Source organism: Asterias rubens, chromosome 15 (assembly GCF_902459465.1).
Source record: "Asterias rubens chromosome 15, eAstRub1.3, whole genome shotgun sequence".
Classification (NCBI taxonomy): Eukaryota; Metazoa; Echinodermata; class Asteroidea; order Forcipulatida; family Asteriidae; genus Asterias; species Asterias rubens.
The window spans coordinates 7,102,067-7,121,254 of NC_047076.1; the positions used below are offsets into that span (position 1 = coordinate 7,102,067).

General features: G+C 40.1%; 2 protein-coding genes across 2 annotated transcripts in view; both read right to left on the minus strand.

Annotated features, from left to right (window-relative positions):
• The window catches only part of LOC117299884 (elongator complex protein 2-like), a 45,202-nt gene extending 40,834 nt beyond the window's left edge, over positions 1 to 4,368 (minus strand). Inside the window, exons 1-2 of the mRNA XM_033783472.1 lie at positions 4,247 to 4,368; positions 2,034 to 2,210 (exon numbers count right to left, since the gene is read on the minus strand). The gene's annotated coding sequence lies outside the window, so the exon portion shown is untranslated. The remainder of the gene's footprint in view (positions 1 to 2,033; positions 2,211 to 4,246) is intronic.
• Positions 4,369 to 8,065: 3,697 nt separating this feature from the next.
• LOC117300070 (BRCA1-associated RING domain protein 1-like) lies at positions 8,066 to 18,939 on the minus strand. The gene is made up of 9 exons (XM_033783748.1): positions 18,771 to 18,939; positions 17,007 to 17,063; positions 14,724 to 16,440; positions 14,093 to 14,173; positions 12,605 to 12,777; positions 11,921 to 12,081; positions 10,547 to 10,735; positions 10,178 to 10,299; positions 8,066 to 8,694 (listed from the first exon to the last, which is right to left on the minus strand). The coding sequence occupies exons 1-9, from the start codon at positions 18,842 to 18,844 to the stop codon at positions 8,356 to 8,358; spliced, it is 2,913 nt and encodes a 970-aa protein (XP_033639639.1). The 5' UTR covers positions 18,845 to 18,939; the 3' UTR covers positions 8,066 to 8,355.
• Between the last annotated feature and the right edge of the window lie 249 nt (positions 18,940 to 19,188).

A 19,188-nucleotide genomic window follows, 5' to 3' on the forward strand; every position in this document is an offset into this window, starting at 1 on the left:
ATACTATAATCGGTTCTTATCTTAATTATGGGATACTTGCATGGGGAGCAAGTTCTGCTACCAATCTCAATAGACTTTTTCTCTTACAGAACCGAGCTCTTCGTATAATTAATTTTGCTGAATTTAATACACATACAGATCCCCTTTTCTATAAATATAACAATTTAAAAGTGAAGGACATCTATCGTCTTCAGCTTGGGTCCCTCATGTATCAACTCACAGTTTTGCCTTCCGCCATTAAATCAATTTTTTCGTTAAATTCAGAGGTACATTCTCACTTCACCCGCCAAGCTTCTAATTACCACATTTCTTACACCCGTACTTCCCTCGCTCATAAAACTATCAAACATGAAGGATCCATGCTTTGGAACATGCTTAAGGAACAACTTAAAGCCTCCAAAAGTGTATTTATTTTTAAACGTGTCTTTAAAACTGATATACTGAAATCTTATTGTTGATGAGTGTTTTACAAATGTAATTGTATGCTTTGAACCATGCTACTGCGGACCGGGGACGAGTGGTCTCCCGCATGGGATCCTTGTGTATATTTATTATCACCCATAGCCACACTTGTTAAATCCCCCGCTATGGGATCATTTGTTTCGGTCGATACTGTATTTGCTGACCGGCAAGACTGTTGTGTGTGTTTTGTCTTAAGTCCAGTCCTCTGTTTGTGTCTGTTTTTTGTTTGTTTCAGTGTTTACTAATTATTCTTTGTAAACATGCATATGCATTGAGACCTGCTGTTATATTTTGTTCATTGGTGGCTTGACTCGAACACGGACCTCTACGGTTCACTTGACATTATTTTATAATCTCAATGCATATGCATGTCATAAGGGACCATTGCCCACAAGCTTTGCTTCTTAAATGGATCCCTCCGCAGTGTCAACATTGTTATGCATCTATTTCTTCAAACCTATGTTGTGAAACGATTATTTTTCATTGTTGTAATGATTTCTTTTGACTGCTGTTTGATATTGTTTTTTTTTTGTCTTTTGATACTGTGGAAATAAAATTAACCTTGAACCTTCCTGGGATGGCCAGTGATTGAGCCATGGAGATTGGTTACACCCCAAATAATACCAAAACTTATAGCGCCCTAATCATGTGGACATGCTCTAGGGCGCTGAACATGGCATTAGTAACGGACAAATTGTTCCAACAACCCTATGTTTCAACCCCCCCTATGTTCTGACACCCCTTGTATATTTTCCAAATCCTAACCCTAATCCTAACCCTAGCTTGTAAATCATCAGGTTTTTTTGCAAAATAGACCCCTTACACAACACGAGACGCTACAGGGACGCTGAGGTTTCGCACATGTTTTACACACAAAGAACCGCTACCAGCCAATCATTTGCCTCCTTTGACCCCAAGTGAGGCACTTGTTGAGCCCAGTTAGGGCACTTTTTGGGCGTACTTTTTGTATTGGAACTTTGCAAAGGGCACCATACCACAGCTAAAATCACAGGGCACCACGGGAATTGCTTTGGGTGCCGTGTGTTATTTCGAGGCCTGGCATCAGTCACCAGGAAAAACTCTGATAGTTTCACTATGAAAGTGCAAATTATTCAAGTACATTTTCAAGAACATGTTAAAGGCAGTGGACACTATTGGTAATTGTCAAAGACTAGCCTTCACAGTTGGTGTATCTCAACATATGCATAAAATAACAAACCTGTGAAAATTTTAGCTCAATCGGTCATCAAACATGCGAGATAATAATGAAAGAAAAAAACACCCATGTCACACGAAGTTGTAAGCGTTTAGATGGTTGATTTTGAGACCTCAAGTTCTAAACTTGAGGTCTCGAAATCAAATTCGTGGAAAATTACTTCTTTCTCGAAAACTATGGCACTTCAGAGGGAGCCGTTTCTCACAATGTTTAATACTATCAACCTCTCCCCATTACTTGTCACCAAGTAAGGTTTTATGCTAACAATTATTTTGAGTAATTACCAATAGTGTCCACTGCCTTTAAATCTCCAAAATAAACGTTCCGGTAAAAACTAGATAAATTTGTAAGTTACCTTTCCATCCAGACCCCTCCATACGATGAGCGTACTGTCTTGTGAACCTGATACGAGCTCCGTTTGTGCTAGCTGACCTGTCTGCTCAACGATAGGGCACTGTATCCACTTGACGCAGTTGACTTTTCCTCTGTGTCCATTGAGGAGGCAATGAATTTGTCCGGCAGAATCGGGTCTCTGCGTTCAGATTAACAATGTTAAAAAAAGTCTTTAAAATTATATCTAATTAAGTTTTCTAATGTGAAGAGTACCTTTTAGATTTCTGTGGAATTAAAAAAAAATCAGCTTTTTCGTTGTGGGTGTTTTTTTGTTGTTTTTGAGAGGTTTTGGGTTGTCAGTTTGGGGTTTCTTTATGGGGGGAGGGGGGTGCGAAGTTGGAGTTGCTTTTAGCTGCATTGCACTCTTTATTCACTGTTCTGCCTCGCATGCACACAGCAACCACAATACCAGATGGTGGACTCATGGAGGAAGGAAATGTGTAGCGGTTTTGCTACAGCGTACACAGGTAGTTGCGATAACGTAACCCTCCTGCCGACGGCGAAGCAGGAGGGTTACGTTATCGCAACTAGTACACAGACACAGGTTGCACCAACTGCTTATAATGCACGTGCGCACGAGTTGCATGCTGGGGCATTATCAAGATGGCTGAAATTGTAAAACAAAGTGTAATTCTAATCACTGTGTATATTAATTCTCAAATCAAATAAATGATTGTTTGAATCAGTGTTTGTTAATATATATATCTGGCAGTATTTGAATCTTAATTTGTGTAGTGAGTGGAACACTACAAATACTCTCACCATCACTGGGGGGCAGGCAGTTTCAGTTTTTCACTCCAGTCAGATACAATTTATTTTTCTCGGATGATTATGCTGAGTTGAGTTACTGACTTCATTTCAGAATAATCAGTATTCACAATTAAATCAGTGAGTGAGCAGTGAGTAAGCTTTTAGTTAGCCTACATGTATCGTAGCGTCATACGTTATTGGCCCTCATATGTTTTCGAACCCCAACTTTGATTCCCGTTTACTCCCCGCGAGATTGTGCAAGCTGCACCGGTGACAGAACCTATGCAGTTTACTCACGGTCTGTGTTTTCATCAGGCTTAATCATGCTGAGAATAAAGTTTCCTGTCGTTGGTTATGCCCAAACATTTATAAAATGATTGATTTTTGGTACAACTCACAAGTGCATTATTATGCCAACACTCAAATGAGTCAAAGAAACATCATCCAACCTCGAAAGTTCAAATCAAAATTACCATCTGCTAGATTGAGTTTCATTCTGCTTTAGTCACTACATAGATCACGTGAGGTGGTTGCTATTTGGGATTTTATGGTGTACCAATATGGGGGAAAAATTAATATATTTTAAGTGAAAGTGTAAAAAAAACTTTTTTTTTTATTAACTGCAAACTGTAATAAATTCTGATAAGCGTCATAAATATTATGTCTACATTTAATTAAAGAGAAAATATCATAGATTGGTTTCTTATCTCCTGAAACCAAACATTACTGGTTTGAAATGGGGGAAAACAGATTAATATGAAGTGTGTCTGCTTCAAGGGGTGTGGGGTGTTTTACTTTCATGCCTTATGAATATGATAGCTCTGGATTTTAATATAAAATATCTAGTAGCCATAATGCCTTAGGAAAAAAATGTGATTAAATTTGTTTAGTAGTAATTGAATAATTTTTTTGATTTATTTTGCACGCCATACTACTAGCTTCTGAATATTCAATAAAATACCAACCAATGAAAGGTGTGAAAACATATGTATATGACGTTGCTCCAACATCGTGCAAGCACACGCACTGTTAATGGCGGACTGTCTCTCGCAACGTAAAACCAAAACTTTAAAAAATTTAACACACCATAAGTGTAACTGTAAGTGTTATTGTTAAAAAATTTGATAGATTATTTGAAAAAAAATAAAATTGGTTTTTGATTGTGAACAATTTTCCTGTTATCCTACTGAAAACACATGTCACCAGAAAATTGCCGATTCCAAAAGGTAGGCACAAGTCGTGGCGCACGACGGCCGACATACCCGAACCTTTGTGTCGAGTTGGTCAGCCCATGGTCAGCCACACAACATGTGTGTGGCATGCGCTACACATGATGATGATGGTCAGAAATGGAAACGGAAGATCGAGGCATGAAAAATAGATGTTTTCCTCAAAATACAAAATGTAAAATGCCAAATTTCTCACCTCAGGTACATACAAAGCCACTGAATTACTTGTACCGAAAGCAATGAGTCCATTTAAGCCCCAGTTGACACAATGTGGGACTCGATTACAAGCACAACTCACGTAACTCGTTGTCACTGTGGGAGGCGCCATCTTGAAAAATACCCACAATGCACTTGGTCAAACAAACTTTGTTCAGAAACTTTTGTCGTCTGCTACTTGCCGGTGCGCAAGTTGGTTGGTTGGACGCCCAAAAGGACCAGGACGTCCTGCCTTTTTCGTATCGATAACAAACAAGCTTACTCCCAAATTTGTTATTTTTAATAAAATAAAAAATAAGAAAACTTTGGTGGAAACAAAATATCAATAAATGATTTTTGGGTTGAACAAAGAATTGACTAGTAGAGGGGATTCGAACCAACGTCCTCCGGATTGATTTTCGGCGCGTTTTAAACTGATTAGGCTATCTAAATGCCTCAAAAATATTTAATGTAATTTTTCAATTTTGTTGGCGAGGCAGTTTGATAAATAATTATTCCCAATTTCATTATTTCCCAAACAAAATGCCTTAAAAGTTAAACAGATGCCATGACCTCTATTGCCCTGGTCTTGGCCTCGGTGCCCCTTCAAAAGTTTCAAATAGTCTTGAGATGTTTTTAATTTTAAACTGAAGATGGCCTCGCCCTCTCAAAGATGAAAGTTCAGGCCCAGTACAATTATGGTTATAAGAGAAGGGGTTGCCGTGGTGTTTCTGGCATGGTTGGCTTCACATCGCCCTTCAGCACTTTGTTTTAAATACTAACAAGGTGCTACAAAAATGGGTCTCATATTTCAAACAAAGCTCTTAATACTTGTCAAAATAATTGACTTGGTCTTCCTTGTTTCTGACAACTTGACAACTTTGGCTTTGGGAGTACCCGCCCGTTTCTCTTCAAACCTGCAAACCTGGTATGGGAGAGATTCACACATACAATAAAAGACTAAGTGAGAAGTCTGGGAACAAGTCCATTGTTGATGTGGATGACGAGTGACCTACGTGCGTGTTGCACACTCCTAAGGAGTTGAGCGGCCGACATTTGCATCTTGCAATCAGGGAGATTTTGTGCAAAATTCGCGGAGATATCTAGAATTACATTCAAATGTAACAAGGAAAAAGTTTTCATAATAAGGAAGATTTTAAATTCGTTCATCATCACGTGGCAGATGGGTCTTTTTAGGGGACTTGCTGCAGAATCAGGGAGGGGTGGTTGCCCCGTTACATATAAAATAATCAAAGCGCTACATTACAACTTGGTCCTATCTCATTAATTTGGTATGGTAAAACAAATGCTTTCAAGAAGTAGCTATAGCAATACTATTGGTAATTACTCAAAATAATTATCATCATAAAACCTTACTTGATTTCGAGTAATGGGGAGAGGTTGATGGTATAAAACATTGTGAGAAACAGCTCCCTCTGAAGTGACGTAGTTTTCGAGAAAGAAGTAATTTTCCACGAATTTGATTTCGAAACCTCAAGTTTAGTTGAGGTCTCGAAATCAAGCATCAGAAAGCACACAACTTCGTGACACAAGGGTTTTTTCTTCTTTCATTATTATCTCGCAACTTCGATGACCGATTGAGCTCAAACTTTCACAGGTTTGTTATTTTATGCATATGTTGAGATACACCAACTGTGAAGACTAGTCTTTGACAATTACCAATAGTGTCCACTGTCTTTAATATCGGACCAATTTAACATCCACACCACAGACACATTTTTTTTTTTTTACAAATGTATACTTTGTTAATGTAAACATTCTGTTTATTAAACAAACTGTACTACATGTATATTTTTAAAAAGTTATTACAATATTTGTTTTTGGACGATTTCTTTGTCCAAACAATTCAGTTTTTAAGAAAGTTGTTCCCAAATCAAATTGGCTAAAAAAGGCACTTGTGTCTTGCGGTGTCACATAAAAACATGGCTCTAATGTTTGTTATTTCCTGCATAATGAGGTATTTTTTTCACAAAATGCTGAATCCATTGATTATTCTGATCTATATCTCACTTAAATTAATCACTCAATCAATTATTTATTCAATCACTTAATCAATCATTTAATCAATCAATCGACCAATCAATAGTTATCACTAAAAACTTTTGATCTTTGGCTTCCCCTTTTTACTTCATATATTCCCCCTTTTTCAATAAGGTATTTGTGAGTTATATTTGAATATTGTCTGGTACAATGACTTGCTTTATTACAAGTTACCACTTAAATTTGAATTCATAAATACCTAAGACAGTTTCGCTATTCCTATTGGTGGAGAGCGCGATCGTTTAAACCTTTGATAATGTCCAGTAAAAAGTGTTGAAACATAGGCGTGACACGCGAGCTTGCACCTGTGCTTATAGGACAGTTTCTTCATTCCTATTGGTCGAGAGCAACGGACGGGACAGTTGTGCCACATCACGCGATACGTGCAATGTGGACAGCAATCTCCTTATAAGGAGTTGTTTACCCAAGGGCCTTACCATTTCATAGCTGGAGGGGTGTTGTGTTGAAAGAAATCATTGAACAATTATAATTTTTGCATTTATTCTACTTTTTGACAAAAAGTGTTGATGTTTTTAGACCGAATATGAATGGGAATCAAAGTGTGTTGAATCGGTTTTCAACTAGTGGTATAAACCCGCCGATGCCTGGTTCTTGATACTTTACTTCGACTTCGTCTCGGTAAAATTATCAAGAACCAGGCCTCGGCGGGTTTAAACCACTAGTTCAGAGATGCCAACATTGAATTGTAAAAAAGAGTAGCATCTCCCAAAAGTTAAAGGCGAGCGCAGCTTGGGCTCCCTAAACCGATCTTTCTATTACTCTCTACAATGCTAATTAGCTCATTTTCAGGCATTGTTGTGAAATAACAATTACCTCTGTATACACTAACAGAACAGCTACAAATCTTTAAAATGGCCAGTGGAAAAAAAAAGAAAAAAAAATCCCTCATCTTCTGACTTTGTTTCAAAAATAAATGTAACATAACAAAGGGTAGCCTTACTTAAATGTTTTGTTTTAATGATCAGAAATGCAACAACAAACTATTGGTAGAGAGAAGAAAAAAAAAAGGAAAAAAAAGAAAAGAAAAAAAACGTGTCCGGATTTTGGGCAAAAAATACGTGTCCGTATTTTGGGCATTGTCTGGACATCGGCGCTACAATTACTAGTAAGAAAACATGGAAACTGTCTAGCTTAGATCTCACAGGCCACTCAGTTGAAGGTATTTTTGTTCAGAAGGTCTCCTTTTTTTTTCGCCATTATTTCATACTTTTTGTGCCAAGCTTCGCTAATTTATTCCTCCATGGATGAAGTACATGTACAGACAGCGTGGGCACAATAATAATGGATACGTGAGGAATGAGGTTACTGTGACACGTTAGCTCACACACAACCTCATTCCCTACGCACGTGTGCACTATTCCCCCATCGTGAAATAGAGATCAATGGGTACGAACTTGCAGCAATGCACTAGCGTAAAAATACTCATCCGGCCAGCCAGCGGGGATCAGAGGGCACGCAACGACCATGTTCGAGTGAATTCGCCGCTATTATTCAACACTGCTTTCTAAAATTAAAAGTGTTTTTTCTTTTCTGTTACAATTATTTTGATATTTTTCTTAATTTTTATTTCCACTTAATAGTTGATTCGTTGTTTGCATGTATTGTACGATTTAATAAAATTATATTGGGCGGCTTGTTTAGCGTGTTTTATTGAGTATTATCGTAGCGTCGTAGTCACGGCTCGAAATCGTATTTGCTACGCCCAAATCGTGTATGTTGGTATCTCTGCTAGTTGAAAACCTCTTCACCACACATTGATTCCTTTATTCATCAGACTATAAAGTCAGTTGCTATGTCACATGATTAGGGGCTTTTGCATAGTTAGTAAGAAACTTAATCTGAATGGATTTGTAAGGCGCAATGGTACCAGAGTTTGCTTAATTGGCGATTGCTTTGCAAAGGCTTGCCCTGAACAATTTGACAGATCAACTGTCTCTCTAGTCTGAGGAATTCAAATGTAAGCGTTACATTGTGACTAAACAAGTCATTGTACCAGACATTATTCAAGTCTAACTCAAGATTCAAGATTTACTTTGGCAAATCCACAAGTTCAAACTGAGATATGCAATCCATAAGCCAACATATCGGCGCCGTGCACAGCTTCCCAGTCCTGATCCTAGGGGGCGCCCTACTATCCACATGATCGTGGATGATAAAATACGAACACGTGGCAAGTTCAGAGCCTGACCGGGCATGGTATGGGACTGTTGTCGAGGCCTGTATAACATCATCGTCGGGTTTCGGTTGCCGACTGAGGAGGGTACCGGCGCCGTTTTTGATCAGTTGAACAATCTCTTTCTTGGAGGGGGTCGGGGGACTGAAAGTGCTCTGGAGGTAAAAGTGGCAGCCGTCCAAAAGACCAGGGAGCTGGGTGGGAGGGAGAAGTAGAATAAATCTGGTTACATTTATGAAACTGGTTATACCAAAAAATGTGGAATCTTCTAAAATATGTCATAAAAAGCTGCCCAATTTTTTTAAAGCCATTGGACACTTTCGGGAAAAAAAGAAGAAGACAAAAAGTTCACAGATTTACAAATAACTTTTTACAGGGTTTACAGAAGGTAATGGTGAAAGACTTCTCTTGAAATATTATTCCATGAAATGCTTTACTTTTTGAGAAAACATTAAAACAATTATAAATTCTCATTATCGAGAATTACGGATTTATTTTAAACACAGTGACATGTCATGACACGGCAAAACATGCAGAAACAAGGGTGGGTTTTCCTGTTTTTTTTCCAGACTTCGATGACCGATTGCGTCTAAATTTTTACAGGTTTGTTATTTTATATATAAGCTGTGATACACGAAAGGTGGGCCTTTGGACAATACTGATTACCGAAAGTGTCCAATGGCTTTAAAGGCCATGGTCCAACTTCATAAAGCTGTTTAGCAGAAAATACTGCTTTTAAACAAACCTCTTTGCTATTGCATCAAATTAGTGGGTTACCAGTCGCAACAATGTAAACTTTACAGAATGTTGGCTGGTAACCTGTGTTTGCTAAGCAAAATTTTCCATGACTTAGCAGCTTTTTTGTGCTAACAAACCAAACCAATTTGGAATACCCTTCTCCATTGCTTTTCAGAAAGATTCACAAATGTAACGTGATTAGTGGGAGGTCCGTGTTGTATAATACGGAGGTATATATTAAACATCCAACAAATGACATAAAAGTACCGTCATTTCAATGTACGTCGTCAATGGTAGACGTGTATATAGTTTTTTTTTTAAACCTTGAGGTTGGGCTTATTTTGTTTTTGATAAATAAAAAACCTTTGAAAGCGTAAAAATATTAATGATAACCAAACGCATTATAAACAAACTAAGTTGGCATTTCTGTTAAAGGATTTGGGTACTTTTTCAAAATGTCCATAGATTTACGTTAAACTTAGAGGGTTTGAAGATAATGATAGTGGAAAGCTTCCCTTCAAATATTACTTACTGAGGTGCTGTAGTTTTTGAGAAATGAGTAAAACAATGTCATGAAAATATGTTTGTAAATGCTTAAAATTATTTTGGTCTCATGAGACCAAAATTATTTTCATGACATTTTTTTACTCATTTCCCAAAAACTACAGCACCTCAGCACCTAATATTTGAAGGGAAGCTTTCTCCTATCATTATCTTCAAACTGTGTAAGTTTAGTGTAAATCTGTGGACATTGTGTTTTTGTCCTACAAAAAGTACACACACCCTTTAACAAATAAACAAGTTCGTGTAAATAAGGTGCTCAAGCAGTTACATCACACTGTTTGCACTGGAAGAAGATCAAATCTAAATTCCTGAAAAATAATTATCACTGCCGAGTATTTTAAATAGATGGGAGAAATTGATATTCGTAATTGCTACCTGCTGCTCAGCATTCTGCCTGCCTCTCTGAGCTCCAGGACTGTTGGACAAGGTCGTTGTGCCTTTCACTTCAAACTTCACCTCTTCAGCCTGCCCTTTGATACGAAGACACTCTGTTATCCCTGAAAAATAAAAATTATAAATATAACTACAAATATATAATACAATTTGTAATTATCACATTTTGTAATCTTGTTGTGACTAAGGTTAGAGATCTGTAGTTTTTTTCTACACTCACATGAAACACTTTGTCTACTGGAAAAAAAAAATAATTTGAAATTTGCCTCCCTATTTAAAAATGCCCATTATACCTATTATTACCATAATCAGTTCAAAATACAACAAAAAACCGCAGCCACATAAACTTACAGTTAAAAGAAACAACCCAGATGCCACTTAAGACAGCATTCAGATACTTCATGGTCCTCATGCACAGGTTGTCATGGTTACAAGAGGCTACAAGATGGGTGACCTCCGACCCGAACTCGCTGACGACACGCCCATTCCCGAGGAGCTTGGCACAAGCTTGGAGGCGTTTTCTCTGGGAGTCGTTCAGACCTGTTAAAGAAAACAAACAACTTAATTTAGAAAACATGGGCAAAGATTTAGGGAGGGTCAAAAAGGTCGGGTACATTCTTGATGAAAGGAACAATCCCAAAGGCACATACCCCGAAAGTATGTTTTTTTTGTGATGACTAGTCTACCTCAAAGGGGGTTCTAATTAGGCCTGGGCGACTAGGGAAACTTACTTCCCAACTAGTCGTGCCTAAAAATAGTTGCGACGTTGACACAAGTCTTGACTAATTTTGAATTGCCAAGATGCATTTCGGCATGTTTGGCGCAGGCGCAATAGTACAATTCATGCTGAAAGGATTGAATGATTGTACCACTGATGATTGTACCACTGATGTCTGATTGTGTTTTGTAAGTAAATTATGTTGTCGTGAATAGTCTTGAGCGACACATTGGTTCACCAAACAGCTAGTCGCGACTATTTTTGGAGTTGTCATGACTACTTTTGTAGTAGTCGTGGCGGCATGATCAATCGAGTAGTTGAAAAACGGTAGTCGGGACTCGCCTGAGCAATAAAAAGTCGGGACTACGCCACTAGTCGCCCAGGCTTAGTTCTAATAGAGGTTAGAGTGTTTTATATAACACCCAAGCAGATCCTTGCCATTTGATTGGAGGATTGTCCGTCACGTGATAGCAAATAAAAGTACCATTGCACGCTGAGTCACTCACCGTGCTTTTTCGTTCCATCGAAACGAAAAAGCTGAGTAAAAACATCACTGCGTGCGCGTTGTCTTCGGTAACGCAGCAAGGCATATTAGTAAAATTACTAGCATTCGTCTTCTACAATTAAAAATTGGAGGCCTACGCTTTGTTTGTTTTGAAAGTTGTATCTTTCAATCAAAATGACAAAGATCTACTTGGATGTTATATAAAACAAATAATGAATGTTTTTCATTCATGCAATGGTGCGAATATGTTCATTCGTTGAAAGCTGGAATGTTCCATTCAATTCGGCTCCGCCTCATTGAATAGAACATTCCATCTTTCAACTCATGAACATATTTGCACCATTGCACTCATAAACATTCATTATGTGTATAATATTCACTATTGACCAAAAGGTTTTTATGTTGTGATGGAAACACAAAAATATTCCTACCGCTGTCGCCTCCTGTCTTGTCACAGGAATAAGCAGTTTGGAATTTTGGAGAAAATGAAATCTGTTTTTACCGGTGCCTAACAGGACCACTGGTCGTTGCCGTGAAAGAGCAGATGTCTTGGGCATGGGAGGCGTTGTCTTGGTAACTGTGTTGACGAGAGGTTGTGTCTTCAATGCTGCCCTCATTGGCTCAGATTTGGCGTAGTCTACTGGGGTCAGCCCATGCATGTTTCTGGAAGGAAAGGAAAGGGTTATCGTTATTAATAGGTATGGAATAAAAAAATTATGCCAGAGACCTACCGTTTAAACAAAGGAAGAGCTACCAAGATCAAGAGAGATGACCCTCCCTCAATCTTGGTAGGTTCTCAATTGTTTGGCAGGCGGGTATCATGGCGTGTCGTGGCCGAGTGGTCTAGCAGTTGTCAGCAGCAGAGTGTTGGTTCGAATCCCAGTCTTGACATTTGCTCCCCTTGAGCAAGGCACTTAACCTAAATCGCTCAGTAAAAATTGAGAAGGTAGTGCATTCTTCTCTACCAACCAGGCTCCTGTAGTGGATGATACCCATGCCTACATCCTTACAGACTGTTAAGGGGGACAACCCTATTTGAGCCCCAGGAGTAGTTGGCAATGTTTCCCTGGTGACAGTTGATTTGGGTCGACAGCCAAAATCAGTGAAGTGGAGCCCTCACCTTGAAATGCCGTCTGGCCTTTTCAGTTGGGCGTTATCTCATAATTCTTTTTTAAACTTGACCTACCTGACATCGAGTGAGGCACCTCGCTTTAGGAGTAACTTAACAACGTCCAGTCTGTGATTCATCACAGCATCGTGGAGGGGGGAGTCATGCTCAAACCCAGGGGTGTTGATCAGAGCTCCATTGTCCAGGAGAACTGCAACAAGGGCTGTATGCCCGTGATTACAAGCCTCGTGCTGAAATTGAAATCATCAAAGAACATTATCATTATAGCAGGCCTGGAATTTTCATCTTTGAAAAGGGCAAGGCCAATTGGAAAATCTTACAGTCAACGAGAAAACATTTGATGGGGCACCAAGGCCAAGACCATGGGCATTGCAACAGAGGCCACGGTCTCCGTGGCATGTGTAACTCCAGGCCTGTAAAAGAACATTACATGTGTCTACTATCAATTAATGAATGTGTGGACTATCAATTTTAAAACTAAAAAACAACAATTTTGTCAACTAATGAAGAGACCATCCTCTCTCAAACTCAACAAAGGCAAATCCTTGTGTCACAACAAACACGGTCGTCAACTACAAGCTGGGGCCAACTAACCAAAAGAAAGCAACCTATGGGAGCGTTCGATTAGCTTCCCTGGGTCTACCCCGCGGTGCTCACTCGGGTGAGCCCCTGACAAGAGCTAAACGAACGATCACCCACCGTTCTCATAGTGATGTCATGCACCTGGGGCCTGCCCCCAAGTGACCCACTCCACAAGCAGGGCACTGGGGGCTGACCCGGGTGAGCCCCCGGAATGAAGTTGAAGCTATTCGTACGCACTGGGGGCAGACCGGGGTCGACCCAGGGAAGCTAAATAAACGCACCCATTATTTCAACACAAACTTGGACATCAACTACAAGCTAGAGGCAACTAAAAAAAAGTGGCAATTATTACGTCAACATCAACTAAAAGCTGAAAAGTTGCATGCTTCGTTTCCATCAAGAAACAGAATTAGTCTTAGCTGTTGCAAACAAGCTGTGGCGTGTCATGGCCTAGCGGTTAAGAGCACCGGATTCAAGCTCTGGAGTTCGATCAGCAGAGTGTTGGTTCGAATCCCGGTCGTGACACTTGCTACATAAAGTTGGGGAGGTAGTGCTTTCTGCTCTACCGGCCAGGCTTCTGATTGATACCCAAGCCTACATCCGTATGGACTGTAAAGGGGGTAACCCTGTTTCAGCCCTAGGAGTAGGTGGCAAACGCTCTGGAATAAAATAATAGTAGGGGTAGCCCACACCTTAAAGTGGCCTTAAGGGCCTTGTGTGCCTGGCGAATTGCATAAAATATAAAAATAAACAAAATAAAAGACTGCATATCTACCAAAATGACCTATGGTATAACAAAATAGTTAGTGGCCCGACATTGTGAACCTTACAGAGTGTTTCTCGAAGGCTAAATAATATGTAGACATTTTAGCCTTCGAGAAAAACTAGGGTCAAACTGTCAGGTCACTGACAATTTGTTTCTATATAAAGAAAAAAGGAAGGAAGTTATTTTCTGTAATTTACCAAAGGCGTCCATCTGGCATTGTCCATAGAGTTAGGATCAGCGCCTTCCTGCAGAAGTAGCCTTGCTGTGGCCACATCTCCCTACAAGTAAAATTCATTAAAAAAACAAGAACATTTACTTTTTTTATAGTACAAATAGACAACAGTACACTTGAACACTTGAACACTAAGTGGTTAGTAGAGTTTTTCCATACACCATTACGTAAAGTAAACGTCCAAGGCCTAGTAGGTACACCAATCAAGCGCCTGTGTTACACGGCAAACTAGTAGTACTAGTAGTAAAGTAAACTCAGTTTTCAAACCAGTAGAACCCAGAGTTTAAGCCTATTTGATCAAATTAAACCAGTACGAGTGACTTCAGCCATTAAGTAGGGTCCCAGTCCTGGGACCAAGAATCTGTGGACATTTTGTGCTTTTAAAGGGATTGTATACCTTTGGTTTTTGGAACCGTTTGATTGCTTTTATCCTACAATAAAACTAAACTGTGAAAACTTAATTTCAAAAAGTGGTATTTTTTTTGAGAGTACAGAACAAAGGGACGTCAATAGACACAGAGCTGTCTGCACTAACTCTGAACTGGTTTAGACAAGTTACTTCAGAGATGTTACTTTTGAGAATCTTTTGAATGTACCTTGATTACAGCAACATGCAGAGGTGTTTCTCCACGCTTGTTTCTCTTGACAGCACTACCACTTCTTGGTGATGTCGAGGACCTGGAAGGCTTCTCAGAGTTGCTCGGAGTTCCCTTCTCTCCCAGGTTGCCTTCCACTGCCTCCTTGAGGAGACGTCCTTCGTCAACCTTTCTCCGTGATGTAGGCGTGTGTGAGGACGTCTTTCCTGAGTCTCCTTTTATTGAGCGTGATTTTATTTGTGGTTTGTCGGCAACTTCAGCTGACGGGTTATTTCTCACAGAGCGTTCTGAAGGTGAACCAGTTTCTTCGCGTGGACAATGCTTTCTTATTGGGGGTATGGCAGAGTCTTTCTGTCCAATGTTCTTAGAAGTCGTTCTTGATGATCGACTAATTGTTTGGCGTGCCAGAGGGTTGTCATTGGCTGATTTGTTGCTTTCTTCGATCAAGAGAGAAGATGCTTGATTATTACGTCTAGTTAGTCTTCTTTCAGGTACACTACTACCGGTGACGGATAGATCTGTCATCACTGTGGTCTCATTGCTAGTCTCCTCTCCAGCTGGTAACCTATCAGAATTGTCAATAACTGAAGGTGTTTTTCTGGAAACAGTCTGTTCTTTTATTGTGGTTTTACCTCTTCCACCAATTCTCACCTTGAGTCCTCTGGCACAACTATCATCCGGGGGAATCGTAGATGAACATTTTGAATTTCTCTGACTCCTCCTTGAATTTTCCTTGAGATGCTGCAGCACTGGAACACAGTGATCATCAAGATTGCTAGATGGATCGCAAGATGGCGTGTCGTTCTGAAGTTCTGACGAACACTCATCTGTATTTCTGGTGGACGGTTGACTTTCTCCTTCAAGGCTTAGGGTTTCCTTATAACTGCCAGTGCTGTATCCACTCTCCTGGGTGCTTCCAGGGGCCTCCTCTATAGTCTTAGAACCGTCGCTTTTGACGACCAATTGGCTCTGATCCTCATCTTGAGAAGTGATGTCCATGCTCTCTAGGCTGCTTGAATCAGGACAAGACGACGTCTGGCTACGGTCGGTCTCAACGGAGAACGAGACGTGCCGCAGGGAACTCTCTAAACCAGACCCCCTGACTTCTTTGGACGGCCCACCCTTGTGACTCTTCTGCCACTTGCGATTGGCTGCGGCGATACGCTTTCTCTTCAGCGCCTTAGGGTTGGGTTTTCTCACTCGTTTCTTCACGGGTTTCGGCTGGCATGGCGAGGGGATGAAGTCAAACACCGACATCGGGTCGATCGTATCGTTCTCGCTACTGGAAGAGCCTGCCAGAAGTTTGTTCTTTTCATTTTCCTGTATGATCTCATCCTGCTCCTTATGTTGCCTTCTCATCTTCCCGATGACTACTTGTTTGGATGGTTTCTTGATAAATTTCCTTTTACCGGCAGCTGAGGGCGCTGTTTCCTTCTCCAAAACATTCCTTGGATGTAACGCTTTTCTTGGAATGCCCTGCCCCTCCAGAACGGCCTCAGTGGTGACCTTTTGAACTTTGGCATCATTTCGACCAGCCATCTCGTTGACCATTCCAACATCTCGAACTTCATTAGAAGGATCTTTGTTAATGATGGAGTGGAGCTTGCCGTAGAGTGTAACAACGCTTGCAAGCTCTCGTTTCAGTTGCAGGTCTTTAACCCAGGCCGGGGCTTGACAAATGGGACATGAGTTTCCTAAATGGGCTTTTGTACACGCCCTGCATCAAAAAGCAAAGATAAATGGAAGAGAAAAAAGCGAAGATGATAAATACAAGGGTTCTTACAAAGATTTGTTCAAAACTGTGGAGCATTCCGGACCCAAATCTTGCCCTCAGTGTTTGCTGCATTGAAATGTAATTCCAGACCTGAAAAGGTAAAACTGTTCTCACTGCCCAAAACCAAAATAATCGTCTCATCATTTACATCCAGATTCTAGTTTTGTTAGAGTTTTTTTTATATGTATCCCAAACCACAACTTTTATAGCATTTAGTACCAGAAGGGGACAATTTCTATATTTTAGGGAGTTTAGTTTGGCCAGTGTTCACTGTTCACTGTTCAGCCACAGGTTACCCCTAATATATTGTTATAATCGTTACCCTCCATCCTCCCGAAGGTCTGCAACCATAGCGAGGATAATGGAGGGGTACGGTTATCACAACTAACCTGAACGGAGTTGGTGTTTGAAAGCTGTCGTCGTCAGCGTCGCAATTATAGTATCAATAAATTGAAGTGAGTCAAACTAATAATTGAAGGAGTTTTTGCCAAAAGATCATTTTTATTTACCTGCAAAAGAGATGATCACATGACCCAAGGGTACACGGTTCCTGAAGAGGGTTGTTACTGAAACACAAAGAGAAAAAGACAACAAAATATTACATAAACTTTTTTGGCTGTTCTTGCTATTGTATTGGTAATTACTCAAAACAATTGTTAGCATAAAACCTCACTTGGTAAGAGGTTGATAGTATTAAACATTGTGAGAAACGGCTCCCTCTGAAATGAAGTAGTTGTCGAGAAAGAAGGAATTTTACATGAATTTGATTTCGAGACGAACTTGATTTCGAGACCTCAGATTTAGAATTTGAGGTCTCAAGCATCTGAAAGCACACAACTTTGTGTGACAAGGGTGTTTTTTCTTTCTTAGTTATTTCGCAGATTCGACGACCTTGAGCTCAAATTTTCAGTTTTGTTATTTAATGCATCTATGTTGAGATGCACCAAGTGAGAAGACTTGTCTTTGACAATTACCAATAGTGTCCACTGTCCAGTGTCTTTAAAACAAATATTTATTACTTAGTTAGTTGCGATAACGTAAACCTCCTCCCGACGAAGGGTTATATTCGTATTACTATTATTATTGAGTTGGAAAGTGGAGTGGGGGTACCGGTCAACTCGGTCCCAAACCAACTCGGTCCCAGTCAACTCGGTCCCAAGTCAACTCGGTCCCAATCCCAAGTCAACTTGGTCCGAATTGAGTAGGGTGACGGGAGCCTCATCATTTATTTATCAAATGGGCAGCCAATTTCATTTTCGGCACCCACAACCTCGGCACCTTGCAAACTCGGCACCCACAAACTCCGCACATGCACAACTACAAACTCGGCACCTGGTTGAGAACGCTCAATCTGCTACGGTTGCAAACTCGGCACCCAGTTGGAAATTGAAATAAATCCCGATCCTCGTCGTGTGTATCGACGGGTTCGACGCCGTACCAACGATACATCTAATAAATAATCTGTATTTTTCACTGTCATAGTGAGGTCGCCCTTTTCAGAGATCGATATCAAAATAATTAATATTTATTTTGTGTAAACTTTTCAAGACGTTTTTGAGTCGAAAATACGTAATTTCGATGTCCAAGTATTTTTTGGAAACATTTACACGAAACTTTGATCCAATAAAACATTAAATTCAAAAAAGAGAGTGATGAGACCGATGTTAAAAGCGGAGCCATTTACAGCTCAACAAGGTGGGCTAAACAGGCGTGTGAGCACAAAAAGTCACTGTCAACCAAACGCTAACATTTTCAAAGCCCAATGCATCAACAAATAGCGATGCACTTTCACCAACATGATTGAAAAAAAAAAATTAAAAAAAAAAACTGAATGTGCGGACGTAAAGTTTCCAGGGAAAAAAAATCTCCGATGCCTTGTTGGGACCAAAACAGGCCGGTGCCGAGTTTGTTTGGTGCCGACATTCTTGGTGCCAAGTGGTTGCCGAGTTTGCGAGGTGCCGAGTTTGCTAAGTGCCGAGTTTGCTGGTGCCGAGTTTGCAAGGTGCCGAAGTGTCCGGTACCCATGGTACCGAAAAAACAGTCGGTACCATTGCATTACCCATTAAGAATATCTAGTCACTAGTGTCCCCTCCACCGGTTATTATTTTATATGAGTCAACTAGGTCCCAACCAAGTCAAATAAGCATCAGCAACTTGGGCCTAATCAGCAAATCATGAAATGAAATAAATTTACGACATCGAATGTTATTCGTTCAAATCATTGAATCATAGATGGATGGATGTTCATGATTCGTTACTATTTATTGACTTACCAAACTCCACATCCTAATGACCTTTCGAGGCCTTTAAGAGCTTCCTTTGTACAATTCCAATCGCAGACCTCCATAATCGCAGACAATGAGCCCTTTTTATGACACTTCCAACCAAGAAATCGAAGACAGAAAGAGGAACTTTTCTCAGTTTTTTTTTCTCACCAACAAACGAAATTACGCGCCACACACTCTTCAGAGAATACCAACAGAGGGCGCTAAAATCGAATCTTATAGAGGGCGCTATTTAACATTTCTGGTACAGCGGGATGTCTTTGGATGGGTTTGGGCGCACCTACCTGTACCTAGATTTCTTTTCAATGTTTTGTCAGGTCAACCGTTTGATGTTTTTTTAGAATAACCCCAGAAAGAGAACCAAAAACCAAATTGCTGCCTGTTTTCATCAGGCACTCCTCCACTG

Excerpts from the sequence above, each read along its gene's own strand:
- LOC117300070 (XM_033783748.1), bottom strand. The coding sequence starts at position 18,844 with ATGGAGGTCTGCGATTGGAATTGTACAAAGGAAGCTCTTAAAGGCCTC. Across the intron at positions 17,064-18,770 it reads TCATTAGGATGTGGAGTTTG|TAACAACCCTCTTCAGGAAC; the intron begins GTAAGTCAATAA and ends TTTGTGTTTCAG. Across the intron at positions 12,082-12,604 it reads GGTGCCTCACTCGATGTCAG|AAACATGCATGGGCTGACCC; the intron begins GTAGGTCAAGTT and ends CTTTCCTTCCAG.